This window comes from Phoenix dactylifera, chromosome 3, assembly GCF_051530095.1.
Source record: "Phoenix dactylifera cultivar Ajwa chromosome 3, Ajwa_hap1_PhDact_Kaust_v1.1, whole genome shotgun sequence".
NCBI lineage: Eukaryota > Viridiplantae > Streptophyta > Magnoliopsida > Arecales > Arecaceae > Phoenix > Phoenix dactylifera.
In genome coordinates this window covers 11,388,969-11,408,042 of record NC_143192.1, presented here as the reverse complement: position 1 = coordinate 11,408,042, position 19,074 = coordinate 11,388,969, and the positions used below count along the sequence as shown (strand labels likewise).

General features: G+C 34.4%; 2 protein-coding genes across 3 annotated transcripts in view; one reads left to right on the top strand and one right to left on the bottom strand.

The window, feature by feature from the left end:
* Positions 1-1,511: 1,511 nt before the first annotated feature.
* On the top strand, positions 1,512-11,786 carry LOC103705195 (BolA-like family protein). 2 transcript variants are annotated; one of them, XR_005507865.2, is made up of 3 exons: positions 1,512-1,676; positions 4,864-7,339; positions 8,729-11,786. XR_005507865.2 is itself a non-coding variant. In XM_088717786.1 (2 exons), the coding sequence occupies exon 2, from the start codon at positions 4,883-4,885 to the stop codon at positions 5,171-5,173; it is 291 nt and encodes a 96-aa protein (XP_088573912.1). In that variant the 5' UTR covers positions 1,527-1,676; positions 4,864-4,882; the 3' UTR covers positions 5,174-5,377. The 2 variants fall into 2 exon arrangements, 1 of the variants encoding a protein (XP_088573912.1); XM_088717786.1 differs by lacking the exon at positions 8,729-11,786 and having other exon boundaries at positions 1,527-1,676; positions 4,864-5,377.
* The window catches only part of LOC103705194 (putative RNA helicase SDE3), an 11,845-nt gene continuing 3,061 nt past the window's right edge, over positions 10,291-19,074 (bottom strand). Inside the window, exons 2-3 of the mRNA XM_008788829.5 lie at positions 15,163-15,390; positions 10,291-11,726 (exon numbers count right to left, since the gene is read on the bottom strand). Coding sequence (XP_008787051.2) covers positions 10,782-11,726; positions 15,163-15,390 — 1,173 coding nt within the window. The 3' untranslated portion in view covers positions 10,291-10,781. The remainder of the gene's footprint in view (positions 11,727-15,162; positions 15,391-19,074) is intronic.

Genomic DNA, 19,074 nt, shown 5'->3' with positions numbered 1-19,074 from the left:
TAATAATTAGTCAATTAGTTAAATATTTTTTTGCTTATAAAGTCTTGGGATGTTAAAAGATAAACAAGATCCAATCTTCTAGAGTAAAAGACGATATTGTCTTTCTAAACATTCATTAATAAAATTCGAGTTTAGAATTTTGTCTAACGACCAAAAAGTTGAACCATGTAACTTAAGTGAAACCAATTGAGTAGCAACTAATCCTGGTTTTAGCCCTTGCAAGATGGCTTGGATTAAGCTTTTCAAATCACTTTGTTAGGTATCAAATGGCTAATCTTTGAATTTTTGCATACAAAATTGCAAGTTTCGGCAGGTTGTAAGGTTTGACTTGACTCTCACCACACTTTGGTTACTAAGATGATCCACAAAAGTTCAAACAAAGATTGGTTTTATTATCGAATAGGTTCTAATCATAGCAGAATATCATCCAATAGGAATATGATCTTGCCCCAGACTAAACTTTGTTATATACTACATGAGGTGCTGGCTTTTGGGTTATTGGGCCTACATTGCTATAACGTAAAATAATGTAATGGGTTTAAATTAGTTATATTTGTTTGGATTTTGTTGAGTCAAATGGATGTGAAATAAAAAAAATTGTGATCTGGTTTGTGCTAATTAAGCTCAAAACTTGATTTAGTTAATCTGGGTTCATGCATTATTTGCAAATGTTATTTTCAGCATTTAATATTTCATTTAAGCTACATAGATCCAAAGCAAATTGGATTAAGATAGTCTGTATGCATGAGCTATATAAATAAAAATATTACTGTTAATACCAAGTGGGGACAGCTCAGTTCGGAAAGAGTTTAAAAAATACATGGAAATTATGATATTTGAATTTTAATTCCTTCTGAAAAATCATTTTGAAATTAAGAAAGCATAAGATTATGGTTTTAACTACTTAAAAATTTAAAATTCATTCATTTTTTAAAACATTTTATAAATTCAATAACAATGATAAAATGATTTTAAATATTTTAAAACTTGTAATCCTATTATTCCTACAGAAACCATCCAAAGTGAAATTTTTCACAATATCAATTTTTAGTAATTAAAAATTTTATTGCTAGTCTAACAACGTGGAAATATAAGAAAAAGATTTTAAACATTAAAAATTTCATAATTCTGTTATTTATTGGAAAACCATCGGAAGGTCGTTTGTAAAGTTAAAATTCTAATTATTCTTTAATGACAATTATAGAAAGATCTTTTTCTTTATTTTATTTTATTTTTTTGAATGATTTTTTTGTTATAAACAGCTAGATCCAGAAAATACTGATGGTAGAGATGGGTGCCACCTCTTGCTTCAAAATATTCGGACCATCATGAGAGGCGATGTTGAGTTTCACATGTTTATAGAAGGCTAATAGGATTGCGGACTGGATGGCCTCGTATCATTATGAAAAAAATTTTTTGGATCACAAACGCTCTTTGGTATATTATTATTATTATTATTATTTTTTTTTTTTTGGATGTATCATTGGGTGGGAAAAAAAGTTTATTTTATTGACGAAATCATTTTTTCGTTTGGCAGCCTCTTTATTTCAAGCGTCTTCGCTTCGGCTTCCCCTTTTCTATCCCTTCCGGGCAAGAAGTCACCCAAAATCTTTCTCTTCGGCTTCGCCTCTCAAATCCCTTCAAAGCCAGAGGATATCCTCATCCTCCTTCTAACTGTAAGTTTTTTACGTCTCTCATTCGTTTATTTTTGCTTTTCTTGCCATATGCTGAAGTCCGTACGGAAAACTATGCCCTAAAAAACCAACCAACCAAGTCCGTTGTAGTTTTAAGTATAGCATTGGATCTGGATATATCTACTATGTTTTATGGTTTATGTTGTCGAGGAATTTGATTGTGATGATCGACTAAAAACCATATAACTTCTTTAGCTTTTGTTCCAAGTGATGTTGTTGTGTGGACTGCTGAACCAACAATATTGGAGGCAGCTGTTACTTGGTCGCATGTTTTCTTCGATTGTTGCTCGTCGATTTATATATATATATATTTCCAGGAGATCAAGGATATATTCTTATGACTGGTTACCAGTAACTTGATGCCCAGCAAGTTGATTCAGATATAAATAACCCGCTTTATGAGATTTGAAGAATTCTACGTATATATGTGCTTAGGAATAATATTTTTTACATAAATGTGATCTTTATGCTTCTTTGCTTTATCTTTTAGCCTTCCTAAGCTTATTATTATGATCTGTATGGCCTGTTTCTCTGATCATTCAACAAGTCAACCGAGAGGTAGTGTATTGTGTTTTTTTTTATTATGAATAAATATCCAATTTGCTTATTTAGTAAGTAAATATACTCTCGCTTTCATCTTTTTCGAGTAAATTACTTTATTTTTTGACAGAGTTTTATATTTAACAGATTGATAAATGCAGTTCCACTTCTAGTTGCTGCAGTTCTTTTCTGTCTCTTTTAAACAGGGAGCTCTGAAAAGATGGAGACATTTTTTATTCAGAATAGATAGTTTTAAATGCTTATGGTAAAAGAATTTTTTCTTTCTTTTTTTTTTGAAGTGAAGCTTAGGCATTTTTAGAAGAACGGTTATGTTTCTTTTTCCCTCTTTTGTGTTTTTAAAGTGTGAGGGTATTTGTTCGATCTTATGGTGATCAATCTGATAAAGGAGAATTCAGGAGGTTTACAGTCAGTTATTGTGCATCAAGTGAAACAAATTTATTCATTTTCTCTTGCTTCCTAGAAGAGATCCATCACGGGGATCCTAAGATATTCCTGTATATGGTTTAGTTGCAGAGTATATATTTCACCAACCTTGGTAGCTTGTCTCTGGTTTTTTAATTCAAATGGATTTGCTTACAGTGTTTGTGTAATATCCAGCCCAGCTAATAAAAAACTAAGTCTAGTCCACTTGACCGATCTAGATATAAGAGTTGGAGTAGAAGATGGAGAAAAAAGATAAAGCCCTGTTCGACTTGGAGTAGGAGATGAAAAAAAAAGAATAGAGCCCTATTCGATTTGCAGTCGACTTGGAGTAGGAGACGGACTCCTCTTCCATCTCTATTTTCTACAAGAGCTAGGAACCCTCCAACAGCTATTTAAAGACCCCACACCCTCTTTTGCCTCACCGCCGACAAGTTTTGCCGATCATCACTGCTAGACCACCGCTGGTTCCTTCTTCTTTTTCTCTTGACTTCCAACGATCTTGTCTCACAATGCACACTCGAGAGTTCAGTTGAGCGCTCGCCGAAGTCTTAAGTTCTTAAAGGGATTCTCGAAATTAATTGGATTTGTAGTTTGGTTTTGCTTGTAAGGTAAGTAATGTAATCTTTTTTCTAAATTTATCGGCAAATTATAAAATTATTATATTAATAAATTTGAATTATATTATTTATGATTCTTGAATTTGATGAATGATATTTTATTACTGCATATGCTTTATTTTGGAATACTATGATGATGCATGGTTGGAAATATTGAACTTGTTCAATTGATTTCAACATCGCATGATTTCTTATTTTTTTTTTTCAACTGAGATATTAACTGCATGATTGTTTGAAATCTCAGTCTGACTATATTAAGGACCCCGCCAATGGGGGCTAATACAATAGCATTTGATTTATCCGGAAAAGTTTGTCGCAAGAACATGCGCGACATACCGTAAGCAGATATGCAGTCGTGAAGGATTTTGCCACAAGATGATGCACGAAACACCGTAAGAAGATATGCGGTATTATGACCCTACTATAACAAAAATGTGGTCATAGCTCATGGTCGACGAGATGAATTTGATGATTTGAAAGAATTTAGATTTATAAACAGAATTTGATTTCAAGAAAGATTGAGTTTGACATTCGTAATGTTTTGATAATATTGCATACTGAGATTTTGTTTTGAATTAATGAATTCGATATACTTATTTTCTGTAAATAATTATTTAATTTATTTTCTGATTAATCTGGTTAAAAGTGTTTATTGCTTATTAGGTTGTCTAGCTCTTTACTCCATATCTTACTGTTTTTATAGATCTGAGAACTAAGATGGTTCGGGTTATGATTTGGAGAGTAATTATGGGTTGAATTTGACATATTTGAATTTAGATCAGGATGTAACTAGAGTTTGATGTAAGATCTTTAAATGTTGTTGGTTCTTTGATACATTAAAATTTGATTCTAGTTATTTAAATTAAAGTTTAAACGTTGGTTATTTAAATTTATTCTGTCGTGGTCTATGGTATTATGATGAGATGTCTTGCATGCTTGTGAAGAGAGTTCTCTATGAGTATGCGGAGGTTGCCGCGACCTATGGTCTGCAATCTCGGGTCGGGGGCATGATAGTTTGGTTAAACATAATAAAATGCGAAGTCCTCTTAAGGTGTAGTTTTGTGGGCCAGCCATCGTGAGAAGCAGATATGCTTGTTTGGTTCATTGGTCGCTTGTCCTTTTTCTATATTTCTTTTCAGTAATCAAGGATATATTTCTTATTTATATGCGCTATATAAGTGATTCCTAATATGTTATTAGACTTACAAAATACTTCTGTACTAGTGACAAGTGAGTTTAGGAACTACTGTCATTCAAAAAAAGTGATCTTTATGTTCTTGTGCCTTGCCCTTTTTTCTTGTTCAGCTTTCCTATTGTTTTTAGATGAAAAGGTGTTTCAAGTCTATAAATGGCCATTACAGTCTGTTCTTTATTATGATGAATTTGAATTTAATGGATTCATATTTTTACAAGGAATAATTCTAGAGACAAAATACAACAATATATGTATTATGTATCATATAGATTGTGGAAATTTTTCATACAATTGGAATGATGTCTGATGAACCACTGAAGAAATCAATTGATCCTAAATTACCCCTTCTTATGATCTATTTGGTGGATTTTAGGTCGTGCTTGAAAGCAAAGATGGGTTCACGAGCCAATAGAATCAAGCAAAAACTGCAATCTGCCTTGGAAGCCTGTACTTTAGAAATTCAAGATGTTTCTTATCAGCATGCCGGTCATGCAGGTGTCAAAGGGGATGCAAAGGAGACCCATTTTAACATCAAAGTGGTTTCTCCAAAGTTTATCGGGCAGAGCCTTATAAAACGCCACCGAATGGTATATGATCTGTTAGCCGATGAGCTGAAATCTGGACTCCATGCTGTTTCAATTGTTGCAAAAACCCCAGAAGAATCAGGATCTGCCAATGTCTAATTTTACATGTTTTAAATCAGGGATCTGAAAGGAGTAAGTTTTGGATGGTATTGTTTATATCCGTGAGCTGAACACTCTACAATTTAAATTAAGCTGTGCTCTACATGTTAAATGCTTTATTAGAACTTCCTCTTGATTTAGTATAATGGTGTCTTTAGCTGCCTTATTCAGCAATTTGTAAAATAATATTGTTGTTTGTGGTCACTATATTCATGCACTGACTATTGCTCTTTGAGATTCATTAGGAACATGCTGAAGCATGAAACTACCTTCTGATTATTTTAAGTTTATCCACTATAAAGATTGCTAATTGTTAGAAGATTAGGTTGTAATTGTATTATCTATCTACCTTTACTAAATTGAGTAGGAAACCTGATATGTGACTTCATGAAAGAACACCAGTTATTTCCTTAGAGTGAACATTGTAAGTTACTTTGGTTAGCCGAGGCATATTTGTAATTACATTGGAACTTGGTAGTCTCGGATAGCAACAAAAAAGAAATAAAAATCTTCCTTGCTAGAGAACTTCACAGAAAAATGTCTCACCTGGAGATCCCAACTTATTCTAACCGTGTGGTGTAACTACCAAAATCAAACAAAGCTAACATTCAAACGTAGTCATCCTCAAAGTCAATCAAAATACCATTAATATTTATAATCCATGATAGCTTCTTCAGGGAAGTTATATTGGACCGCTGAAGTAATTATTTCTCCATTTCAAAGTATAACTTCTGAATCTTCATCATTTTGGTAGATAGTCTTTGAGAAATTGCATGGTGGAAATGTGGTAAGAAGATGAAAGTATCTTCCTAGTCCTTACTATACAAAAATATTGGGATTACTTTTCTTATGTGTCAAAAGCCTTCATATAAATAGATGGGAGGATGCTGCTAGTTGCACAACCTTGAGGAGGTGGAGCTGTTCCTTGAGACTGAATCTGATTTGTGAAAAAGAGAAGTTTTGTTAAGATTTCTTGGAGTGTTCATGTTAGTAGGAGGCCGGAATGCCCAGACAATCATCATTCATGCATATGTTTGATTTGAGGTGACCTAAAGTTTATGTCTGTAGATTTTTGGACTAGTATTGTTCATGAAAATAAAGTTGGATTGGCATGGTCATCATATGCACCCATAAGATCAGTGATGGATCCCAGTCTATACAATCTCAAGGCCATTGGCTTGCCAATAGTTGGTTTTCATATCCCAGAGGACTGGCTGGAGCAACTTGCAACTGCCTTCGAATGGGAGATAAGGAGAAAGTTTTTGAAGAGATCAATAGAGAGTTATATAAGAAAGAGATAATCTAAATCAGATTATAATTTTTTTTTTTAAAAAAAAAAGAGTGCTGTTTCAAGAGGCCATGCATGAAGATTGGAACACCTGAGTATGGGTATTCACACAAGGAAAAGTGTTAAACATGCCAAGTCAGTAATTTTTTCATTCATTTTAGTTGACAATCACAACGGGATCCAGTTTGGATTGCTTTAAATTAAGGACTCGGATAAGTTAAGGTCCTATATATGTTAGAGTCATATACCCCTATTTTTCGAATTTATACGGATCTCCACGATCTTCGTAAAATATATCTTAGTGCTTTGTTCCCTGGTGCAGATTTCTGTTTTTTGTTTCTCATTTTATCTCTACATGTTTGAGGTTGTTTTATAATCTGAATGGCCATTGAGAATAGCATCATTCCATTGTCTGTCTCATATTTTTGATTCTTTCATCTATAGGAAAGAGCTTAAATAATACGCTCATCGAAAAAATGTTGGTGTAGCTTATGTTCATTGATTGCTTCAAAGCCATATATGAATGTTGTCAGAGGTCAAGTTATTTTATGCACTTCTCATCCTAAAGATACATTCTTGGATCCTTAGCTAAGCTACAGTTTCTAGTGTAGGATCATCTACATCTGGGATGTCCTTTTAAGAGTCGCACCATAAATGTAATATATGCCAGGTATATCAGGCCAGATATTTGCCTGATGCTGCTTTAAGTGTTCTTGTCATACATCTATTTCATGGTGATGTGTCTTGGAATGGCTTCAATTCTTTGTTTGCTTGTCTCAGGGCTTAATGGGTATTTAGTTCATTCTCACAGGCTTCAAATTTCATCAATGTTCTGGCACTGATACTTGAAAGTTCTGCTGCTTGAGAAATATTCTCAGGTGTGTAAATATCATAAACTTTGTAGTCTAATTTTTGTGAAATTAACAGTTCCATAAATTAATTTCTGGGTAATAAATAACAATAATCTAAACTTGGTAATTAAATTTTCCTATTTTATACTCTAGAAACTTATTTTTTGCAAAATAAAAAATTTGATTTGAAATTTCTGAAAAATAATTTTCTGGATATCTATACGTTAAGTTAGATTTCTGATTATTAAATTTGTATACTATAGTTTATGATTAATATCCACAAACAGAAAATTTTGTAATTTAAGATGTACATAAATTTCAAGTAAAATTCATATTACTACATTTCCTGTGTACATATTACATTCAGTATTTAAAATTCTATATAATCTGTTTTAGGGACTTATTTCTACAAAATATTAATCTAAAAATTTTGAACATGATAAAGTGATTAGAAGTTAATTCAATATATTTTATGATATACAATTTTGAATAAATTATTTACAGAATTAATTCTTAGATTGGCCGATTCCATGCATCTTTAGGATCATGTTGTGTCGGGTAATTGTTAGGTTTTATTTAGATCCTAAGACATCAAAGACTTAGAATATTATTTTAAAATTTATGGTGGTCATGCTTTGATAGAAATATAATTCTTCAATATTTTTCATTTAAATAAACATTGATATCAAATAAATTGTAAATTGATTAACATGCAATTAATACATTTTATGAAATTGTATTTTAAATGGAAAACAAAATTTTAAATTGAAAGTATTATTTTTATTACCAAACATTAAGCATAATTGTTTAGGACACTTCTATTGAATGTGCATACTTGTTTAGAACTTGACTATTCACATATATATATATATATATATATATATATATATATATATATATATATATATATATATATATATATATATATATATATATATATATATGAATATATTTAATACGTTTTGGATCTGACTCTCAGTCAGACTATTATTTAGAACCCACCAATAAGAGTTATAGGCTGGTACTTTGACTCTCCGGTATTCATTATTTTGGCCTTACCGCATGATATAAATATAATATTATGGTCTACGTTGTAAGATATAAGTATGATAATCGGTCCACTTCATAGGGTATAAGTGCACTTCTGTGACCTTACCACAAGGGGATAAATATGGTCATAGTCTTAGTTGAGATCATGATATTTTAAATTATTTTTATGAGTATGAATGTGAATACTTGAGCAAACATGAATATTCTCAATCGTATAAATTATCTTATGAAAATATAATAATTTTGCTTATATGCTTAGTATTACCAAGAAAATTTTATTTAATTTATTACTTGAATTATGCATTTAAGGTATTGATTACTTACTAGGTTGTTGAGCTTATTATTTGGTCTTTTCTTTCTTTCCAGGTTCAGAGATCTAGTTACTAGCAATATACTTTTATAAGAGTGTTATTAGATGCAAGAGCAAAATTTTCAACATAACCTAGAATTAGTGTTTGTTTTCTCATTATAAATAATAGAAGTATTTCTATATGTTTCTTTCTTTGATTTAATATTTTGAGAACATAGTTAGATTGTTGTGAACAAAATTTTTAAAGTCTCTTATTTTTTTTGGATTGTTAATTATTAAATTTGAAATTTTAGTCGCTTCAATTTTATCTCACTGTTCATTTACTCTATTATGAAATCATGTTGGATGTTATTGAATGCTTGTGGGGTAATCCTTTATGAGTATGCAGCAATTGCCACGTCTTAAAGCCTCGAGGGCATGACATGTTTTCAAACCCTCATGCGGTTGTGGAAAGGCTGTCACAAGTCTTAAACTTTGTAGATAATTGTTGTTAACAATATAATCTATGGTGAAAAGATCAAATCTTCAAGAATCCAAATAGACGTAGAGGTGTACGTGTGCTTATCTTTTTTTTATTAGTGGAGATCAAAAAAAGCGTTTGTCAATATGTGCAAGGTAGAAGCATGCACTCCATTAGCTGATTCTTGGATCGAGGACTACCAAACAAACCATGCAACTTGAGATCTGCTTGAAATAACTCAAATCAAGCTTGGTTTGAAGCCAAATGGACAAAGCTTGAACCAGCAAAACAAGCATGAAATTAATGCCAAGCCAAGGATAAAAATGACTATGCTCGATCAAGCTCCGCTTGACAAGGCTCAAATATATTTAGTTATACATATTATGTATTTTATATATGATAAATAATGGATCGTAGGGAGAAGGCTTTGTATATTTTTTGTTCATTGAATCAATTAAATATTGTTAGCAAAAAAGAAAATCAATTGCACAGTAATTCAAGCTTGAATTGAACTTGATTCAAGTTCAAACTGATTTTAGCTTAATTTAGAATTATCAAGCAGATCGTTAGGCTAGAATACAACTTGGTTCAAACCTAAGCTCAAGATAATGTAAACAAATAAATTTTGATGTCAGAGTTTGCTTTGGAACCAATGACGTGGATCGAGCTGGGCTTAATTACACTCCTTGGATCTCGGCTTGAATAAGTAGGCTATTAAAATCACCACTTTTTCTATTAGCTTAAGCTAACAAGATGAGGTAGATTAATTTATATATTTTATATTTTTTTTATACTTCTTCTCACACATATGGGTCGGACTTTTTTTTAATGGGCAAGCCCAACATGTAAATTTTTTTAATAATGAAATTAAAGAGTGCGGAGACAGAATTCAAACTCAAGACCTCTGCTCTGATACCATATTAAAATCACCATTTTTTCTATTAGCTTAAGCTAATAGGATGATGTAAATTTATTTATATATTTTATATTTTTTTATATATCCAGCCTGCAATAAACACCGTAGCATTGTAGACTTAAATTGCAAGATTATGTGGACAAAAACATTCGTCAATTGATAAAACGATCTTTTCTTTCCTAACTAGTGCCTGTAAGCACGAACAGAATTCAAAATGCAATCTGCAAACAACAGTAACTATGTGCTTGTCTCGAAGCTTAAGCCATTCTTATAAGTACACATGAAAAAAGAGAGAGAAAGAAATAGGGCCTTCTTTCCCCATCTTGTCACCACAACATTTTCCCTCAAAATATGGGAAGCATAACGATAGTGGCCTTAATCAACAAAGCAACCACAAGGCCCTGCAAATTTTAGCATGATGAACAATCTGCACCAGTTGCAATAAGATCTAACAATGATCCATATCTAAAACATTCAGGAAATGGCTAAACATTAAGCTAGATAATTAAATAGATCCTCGATCGGGAGTCTTCATAGGATTGTCATAGAGACAATGTGCAGAACTCTTGGACCAACACAGCCTAATGGGATCATGTTTTGTCACAATATGTTTCAATATTTATTAATGCCGAGCATGAACTTGATGTGTCAAAACAGAGTCTTCAGTCTGAAACAGAAGTATAGCATCTACTTCAGTATTTTTTTGCACAGTCTGTCATCTGGTTCGAATTCTTTATACAATATGTGTCATAAACACAGGATCCTTCTTGGAGTATGGTTCCATCCGAAGAAGCCTCTGAAAGAGTGATTGCTTCAGTCCATTCCACCTTGCTATATCTGATCGTACCCAAGCTGGAATATCATTTGATGAACCTGTGATCACGATCACTGTCTCGTTGTTTACCAGATTAGCGAGAGCCACTATCGTTTCGGGCTCCGTAGCGGAAGAAGCATCAACCAAGAAGATGTGAGTAAAATGGTTAGCTTCAATTCCAGCAGCGTGAAGCCTAAAGCTATTCACAAAGGTAGATGTTATGACCTTGAACTGCTGGAGCTCAGAAGGTGGAGGGCAAGTGAAGCACTCTCCTTCGTACAAGCATGCTGGGATAATGTCATCCGGCACAAGATGATAGTCTCGGAAGGCAGCATTGGCACGAAATAACGCTGACTCTGGAATCTCCAACATCCACTTTTTCATGAGTGCATCGCATGTCCTGTTCCTAGGAGCACATACAAGTATTCGGCAGCGAGCACAAGTTCTACAAATTTGGAGAACTGCTTCCCGAATGATAGCCCCAGTACTAGAGAGGTCTCCATCTCGGGTTTCTGACAATGGCCCTTCAATGAGATAAGGCAGAGGACCCTTGAGATTTAGAATCCGATTTACTACTTGTAGCCGGCCATGACTTGAGCTTCTGCAGGCTGCTACTTCGGAGGATGGCAAATGTAAGGAACTGCTTCTGGAGCTTCGATCAGGGAAGAGGATTTTACATAGTAAAGGATCCGATGCAGCTAAGACTGCTTGATGAAACCGCTTAAGGCAAACTCTGTTGAAGGAGAAGCTAACATCGTACTTCTTTGTTGGTGAATGCTGTTTGTAGAAATCATCTCCAAATTCTACTAACACAATCGGGCTCTTTACCACAGTTTTGCTCTTTACCACCCGAAAGAGGATCCCCTGGTTCGTTAAAAAATAAACTTGACTGTAATGTGTATTAAAACTGCATGAGTTTTCTCATCATGATGCCCAGATGATAAAGGTTAATAATAGCATTTAACAATATTATGAATGAAGTGAGGGAAAAACTAGCACAAGATAAGTTGCATGAGAGAGGGAGAGAGAGAGGTTACTGAATTTAAAGAAAATTTGCACCCACTATTTTCCATGAAACAAATACAGTCCGATGAAGCAAATGCACAGAGCCCACTCGAAGTCAAGTATGAGCTATAGTAGCAACTTTTCTCGGAGAAAAAAGCTACAATAGCAACTAGGTGCTGAAATCATCAACCATCCACATATTGCTGTTCGGTTTCTGGTCGAGGCAAATTTAAGCAAGAGTGAGGCTTGCCTTGAAATAAGTAAGGCGGTAGGACGGTCAGAAGATCTACATTATCGGTCATAGCTTAAGCTCATGCGAATAAAGAACAATCTCTAGAATTCCCATACTGGAACTGCCTTTAAGGCACAAATAAGCCAAATAACCAAATGAACCACAGTCATTTTAAGATGTCTATTAGGTAAAGCGATTGGGTTCTCATCGACAATTGTATATCATTTCTAATATAGTATATCAAACAGACCCTGAAGCCCCTAAGGTTTCTCCTTTAGATATAGATATTATTCCACAAGCAGCGTACAAGTTCATAGCCTAGGACTACTCATATTTGTCTCCGCTATGCAATAGAAAAGTTGTTTGATTTCCTCGTAATCTGCTAGGATTTGAATTGGTACAAAAAGTAGCTGTAGAAATTAAAAATAATCTCCACATGATTGGATAGGATCTGATAATATCTTTAATTGAATTTGATGTTGGGTCCTTCCAAATTTGCCTAGATTTGATTGATATCAGCCTTATTTAGCCAAATCTTTAGGATTATTTGTATCAGCAGAACCAATAACTAGAAAAATCCATTTACATCTATATGTGTGTAACCCTTAAAAGTGAACTAAGTGCTATCAAGCAATGATTTAGGTGATATGCTTTGGAGACTAATTTATGAGACTTTTCTAACATGACTTTTAGATTTTCATATTGCTTAGGTAGAATTGGATTTATAAAACCTTAAGATTTGAGAAATACCTCTGCATTTGCAAGTTGAAATTTTGACTTGAAGCCAAAATTGAGATTTTGAACTAAATTTGGAAAATCAACATTTTATTCTCAAAGAATGGTAATTTAATTATTTTTATTGAATCCAAATATGTGGTGCTTCCTTAATTACATGTAATCTCTTGAGTGGCATTTACTTCAACGATATTACATGTAAATAAGCCTTTGATTGTCTATCCCTATCTTAATTTGCATGTTGAGTCACTACTTATTGAACCTCCTTATTCCATCAACTTGACCCACTTGCTACCAACCAAAGTGGTGCCTAGATACTTAGGCAATTGACCTAGGTTGGTGAATTTAACTAGTGGGCTCCACTTGTGACTGACCTACCTTGCCTATAAATGGAGTCAAGGAGGATCAATGAAGGGAGGGGAAGGAGGGGAAGGGTCACAAGGTACATGATCTTCTCCAAAATCTATGACTTGTAAGTAACCTTCTCATCCTTTGATTCCAAGCTCGAATTCATGATTTGAAATCCAAGGTTATCTTTTGAATAAGTTAGTTTCAACTTAAATAATGTTTTAAAACTACAAAACCCTAGTCACTTTTCAAAGCTTCAGGTTTACTTTGTGTTTCTGAATTCTGTACCATTTGAAGCCCATATGTTGTTTCAAGGTTTTAAACTTCAATATTAACTGTTTCTTTTAATATTTTGGATTCTGTAGTTAGCTTCATCTTTGAAGTTGTTTCAGAACTTTTGAAACTGTGAGTTTTTGTAACATTTATGACTTATTTCTTCTTTGAAAATTTAATATCATTTTAATTTAAAGTTGTTTTGGGTTTTAATATGAAAATTATAAATGTGTATCAGTTTTCATATTGGTATTTTGAAATGTTCGTTGTGTCATGAATGAAATTTTAGCCTGTTTTGAACACCAACATCGATTTGTTACCACCAAAACATGTCATTAGTGCTACATAAGGGTTTATGAAGCTTATAAAATGGAAATATAATAAAAGTGAAAGATTTATGCAGACCCCTAGCCTAGTATATTGGCCTCATTCAAATGATTGATGAGGATCTATGTGGACCCTTGGCCAAGTGATATATGTGGATCTTGAGAATTTTCTATGGCCTCATTTGTATTAGCAAGGAGGATTTACATGGGTTTGTTTGTTTTACCATCCATAGGTGAGATTTATGTAGCCTCATCCAGCTTACTAGTGAGGGTTTTATTTGGCCTCGCTTGTCGAGAAGATTTATGTTGCCTCAAGGTATAAGTGAGACTTTATAAGAAAATATGTAACTGTGTGAATATAAGAGTTTTTGAAAAAGAAATTGTATTTTGGCCATTTTATTTTGGACAAGTATTTGACTTGCGATTTTGTATAAGGTAATGATAAGGTTGCCCATCATGACCTGGGTGTCACAATTTCAAAATATGAAAACAACCTCTCCACATTCGGATGCAAGGCCGCACATCTTAACCTTCCCATACCTGTAGTGGCAGGAGCCCCGTATACTAGGATACACTTTTATTTGAATTGTAATTTTATATAAATTATTTGGTCCTTTTTTATAAAATTGAGTTTGAACCTTTGGTGACATCTTATTTCTTATTGAAAACTTTGCTTTTGAATTATGATGCAGAATAATTTTAGTGAAATTCTACTTAACCTTTCCATTCATAATTTAAATCATGTCTTTCATTTTGAAACCATTTGTTTTCTTGTCGAAGATAAAGTTTGATCATGGCAGGAATTCACTTACTGAACTTCATAGCTCACTCCATCTATTACAAAATATTTTAGAGTGATTAGTGAGAGCTCTGGTAGACTTATTAGAAGTGGACTCAATATTTTGAAGTTGCCATTTTTGACTTGGTGGTCATGGATGTGGCATCAACAACATTTCATTTTTTGTTTAGTTATTTGTGTTTTTGAAGATATAGTATCAGGTGTGTTAAGCTAGGTTTAAGTTCATAATTGGATTTTTATTTAAGAAATTTGGATAACAATATAGTTTTAGTTGGTATATTTGATGTTATGGTTTTTTTTTTTAAGGATGATAGATATTAATGATATTTTGATTGGCTAGGATAGTCACATCTTCATATTTGAAAAATTTTGAGTCCCGGGGCATGATATTAATTATTTTCCTAATCTACATCAGCCTTCTAAAACTAATTTCAGTCCAAACCCAATGTCCAATGCTTACTCCTTTAGACAATCTTTGACAGGCATTGGATCAAGTATGTGTCAACCAGATCCATGTAACATGCATCATATTGGCATTGATAAAATGACTTTAATGCCATGCATCTAATAGAAGAGATTTACCTTGAAAGGTCCTGCTTCCTTTCCTGAAGGTTGTACATAGACAAAATCTCTTGATAAAAGATACGGTCGTCTTTCAGGAAGTGAGTCGATCTCAAAAGCTACAAAATCTTTTCTATCTACATGAGTATTCATGTTGGTTTTCTTGCCCTCTCTTGAATCTTGAATCTGAAAGGCCACATCATGCTGCAACTCTAGTGTGACTTCAGACAATAAATAATTGCTCCATTTCTGATTGAAAAAATCATATAAATATTTATGTATCAGAAAAGAATAACATATAAAACAAATAATAGAAGGAAGGAATTGGCTTTTTATAAAAATTGGCAAGTGCAACTATTAGACAGACCAAAGTAGATGGAATAACAAGTATTTGAAACAAAGAGTGGAGATAGAAAATCAATATCTCAGCATTGAAAAAGTAGTGGCAGTTCAGGTGTATTGTACTCACACATCCCATGGTATCCCTATGGGCTGAGCATGTTGTTGAGCATGCAGTAGCAGTTCAGTTTTTTAAAGAACACATGCAGCCCATCAAGACTCTTTAAAAGGAAGCAAAATTTGTCAAGCTACTGCTTAAGAAGCATATTTACTCATAGCAATCATTAAGCGCCTTTAAAATCCTGTAGTAGTAGCAAGATAAAGATCCTTTTTGGTTTGAAGTGTATGACATGTAATTATATAGAAAACTAACAAATATTTTTGTTAATGATGAGAATGAAACTCACTGATCATAATTACACATGACAGTAGTTAAAAAAAAAAAGCAAAAAAAAGACTTGCAATCAGGGTCCATGGCACCATCGTGAACCACCCAGTTAGATGCACAAAGAACTATATTAACCCCATATTAGGACCATATGGCTTATCAGCTTGGAATAGGGCTCAAATCGGTTGGTTCCGACCCAGTTCTGTTTGGTTTAGGGCGGTTTGAGCCCCGTATGGGCTTTAACAATTGAGAGGGAGGCAAAGAAGGCCTCCCATATGGGAACAAAAGAAATCAACAAAGTTTGAAGTTGTAAAGAATTTGAATAACTCCTCAAAAATTTCTAAAAGAAATGAAAAAGTTCAAAATAATAGTGCAAATTTCAACAATCCATAGCTTAAAAACAAAGTCCATTGCACCCAAACTATCTTCTAGTTGTCCGAATCCAATTGCTAGAAGACACAACATATCTCCAATTTATTACATTCTCATGCTATTTAGCACCAGCCACTAAAAGATTTCTACTAGGGCAAATGTTGAATTTCTTCAACTCGCCCAACTCGAATCTCTCAAAAAAAATTAGACAAAGATAGAATGATTGGAGAAAGTATGGTTTAGGTCCTATTTTCTTTCATTGATGATTCAAAAACTAAGGTACATAGCCCTAAGGCTACAACTGGGTCGAGTTGACCCGCTTAGACCTGACCCAACCCGCTTAGACCCGACCCGACCCGTTTTGGAGGACCTGTGGGGTCGGGTCTGGTCTTAAAATTGGACTCGACCCAACCCATTTGAAATTTGGATAATTTTGGATTTTTAATCCTACGACCCGACCTGACCCGACCCGAATCTATAAAATTATTTAGGCCCACGAACTGCAGCCCATGGTGATGCAAATACAAGTTATGAAGCCATGGATGGATTGAACCGAACCTGACTCGTACCTGACCTGAACCCGATTTTTTTGGGTTGGGTTCGGGTTATACATGGACCTGACCCAACCCGAATGACTCGTTGGATCAAAAATTATAGCAGTGGACCCGATCCGACCTGATCCGACGAGTCTGGGTCCAAAACTAAGACCCAAACAAGAAACCGGATTGGGTAGGGGTCACTTATGACCCGATCCGACCTATTTGCACCCCTACATAGCCCCTATTTATAATAGCAAGGTCCGTCTTTGTACAATTCAGGTCAGATTCCTCTTCTAGTTCAAATAAAACTAACATTTCAAAAATTGAAATGACTAGTAGAGATAAACACAAAAAATCTAAAATCCTACAGGAGGTAGATCTTGACTCTTACATCAATTTTGTCCCTATCACTCTGCCTAATTCTTTTCAAATCGGCGGATATGATCAATCAAAGTCTTTCACGAAAAAAAAAAGTTTGGCTAGCCCGTTCTAGAGCTCAAACGATAGAATTTGAGCCTGATCGCTATACACGTGGCCCTTTTAAGGAGCAGTGTCACCTCATAGATCTCGAAAAGTTATCCAATCAAAAAATATCATCTCAATCGAGCATTATATGACCAAGTTATAGCCTTTGGAAGTTTGAGGTCTGATTCAGCTTCCGATATGACGGATCTCGCTCATGGACCCTATCCAACCCTATCCATTATGGCCAAAGTGGTCCATGTCAAGTCTGATGATCCTTCTGGATCAAGACTCTCCTTATTTAGGAGATTTAGCTCCTGCTAAATTAGAACTGTAAGTAGAAAAATGACTGCTTTTTCGTCTCATGGTTGAACCACTTGGCTTTACTCGAAATTTGACCCTTTTGATCAATCTAAAAAGACTCAATTCTTCCGTGTCAGGTTTCTATGCTTTCTTTTGATGACACAATCCTCATCCAATGTCCTTTCGCTCCTAGATCTTAGTGAACCACTCACCTCACTTTTGCATCTAGACTCCATGGTAGGATTGCTCCTTGCCATCCATCCTCATTAATGACGACGATGGTGACTTCCCCTCTATCTCAATCTCAATCGATCGAATTGTGGAACCAAAGGGTAAAAGTTTGGCCTACCATGAGAGTTACCATGAGTGATATCAGCTTCTTGTATGACCAACAATATGAACTTGTTGTAGGCATTAACAAGTCATTTTGCCTAGGTAGGAGTTGTAAAATCCATATCTTCTTTGTTCTTGAAGCATTGATCATGAACTCCTTCCCATTCTCTATAAGACGATACTTTCTCTACCACCTATAGAAAATAGCATCTCAATCCCAAAAGCACGGACTCCAAAGTATGACATGGTAGATATCCAAAGAAACTACTCTGCATGTTACCTCGTACAAGTATGAAGATATGCAGCGTATTGATTTTGAAGTCGATATCTTTCTGAATCCACCCAAGAAGATAGGGATACAAGTGAGGCTTGCTCTGCAACCCTAGCTTCTGAACTAGACTTTCAAATATGAGGTTCTTCTAACTTTTAAGATCTACGATAGCCCACTGGCACTCTACTTCACCTATATCTTCATGTGAAAGAGTTTCTTTCATGCCTCTAGGTTTGTCAGAGCTTTTGTCCTGTGTTTTTTCGCTATCAGGCTCAATTTTACATCTACTTGCTTAAGTTCAGGCAGCTTCTTAACCTCAACCAAATTGAGGACCACCTTTCCTTTCTTAGGTTTCCCATTCTTTTACTTCTTCCTCTTCGGCTACAACTTAGGATGAAGCTTCCAGCACTTTTCCTTACAATGGTCGCAATAATTTTTCTAAATCCTGTTGGCCTGCTTCTTGCTTTGCTCCCTCTTCCTTCACTACATTTTTTAAACTCATCGCCCTTCTTGCCTTTCCTAGGCCGATTCTTCTCAATCTCCATGGCCTTCATGCTAGCATTGTCAACATCTTCAACTTTAAAGAGCTTTAACTCCTTCCCGATGCTCCCATAGAGACCTCGAACGTACTTCATGAAGACCGCATGATCATCGATGCGGATCCTAAGTGAGATGGCTTCTTGTGAATCTCGGTGGTGTAATTCTAAACAGATTGATCATACTCCTGCTATAGGTACTACCACTTGATCCACCGATTCTCCTCATGACTGATTGAATAGAATTGTTTCTTGATTAGGCCCTTAAATTTGCTCCACATTAGATTAGAGATGTTGTTTCTCATGTATGACTTCCATCAGGTAAGAACATGGCTACAAAGTTTGAGATGAATGAAAGCTATCTTTTGGACACTTGTATATCTATAGATA

Bases quoted from the DNA above. Each gene is read 5' to 3' on its own strand.
- LOC103705195 (XM_088717786.1), top strand. From the start codon at position 4,883: ATGGGTTCACGAGCCAATAGAATCAAGCAAAAACTGCAATCTGCCTTG.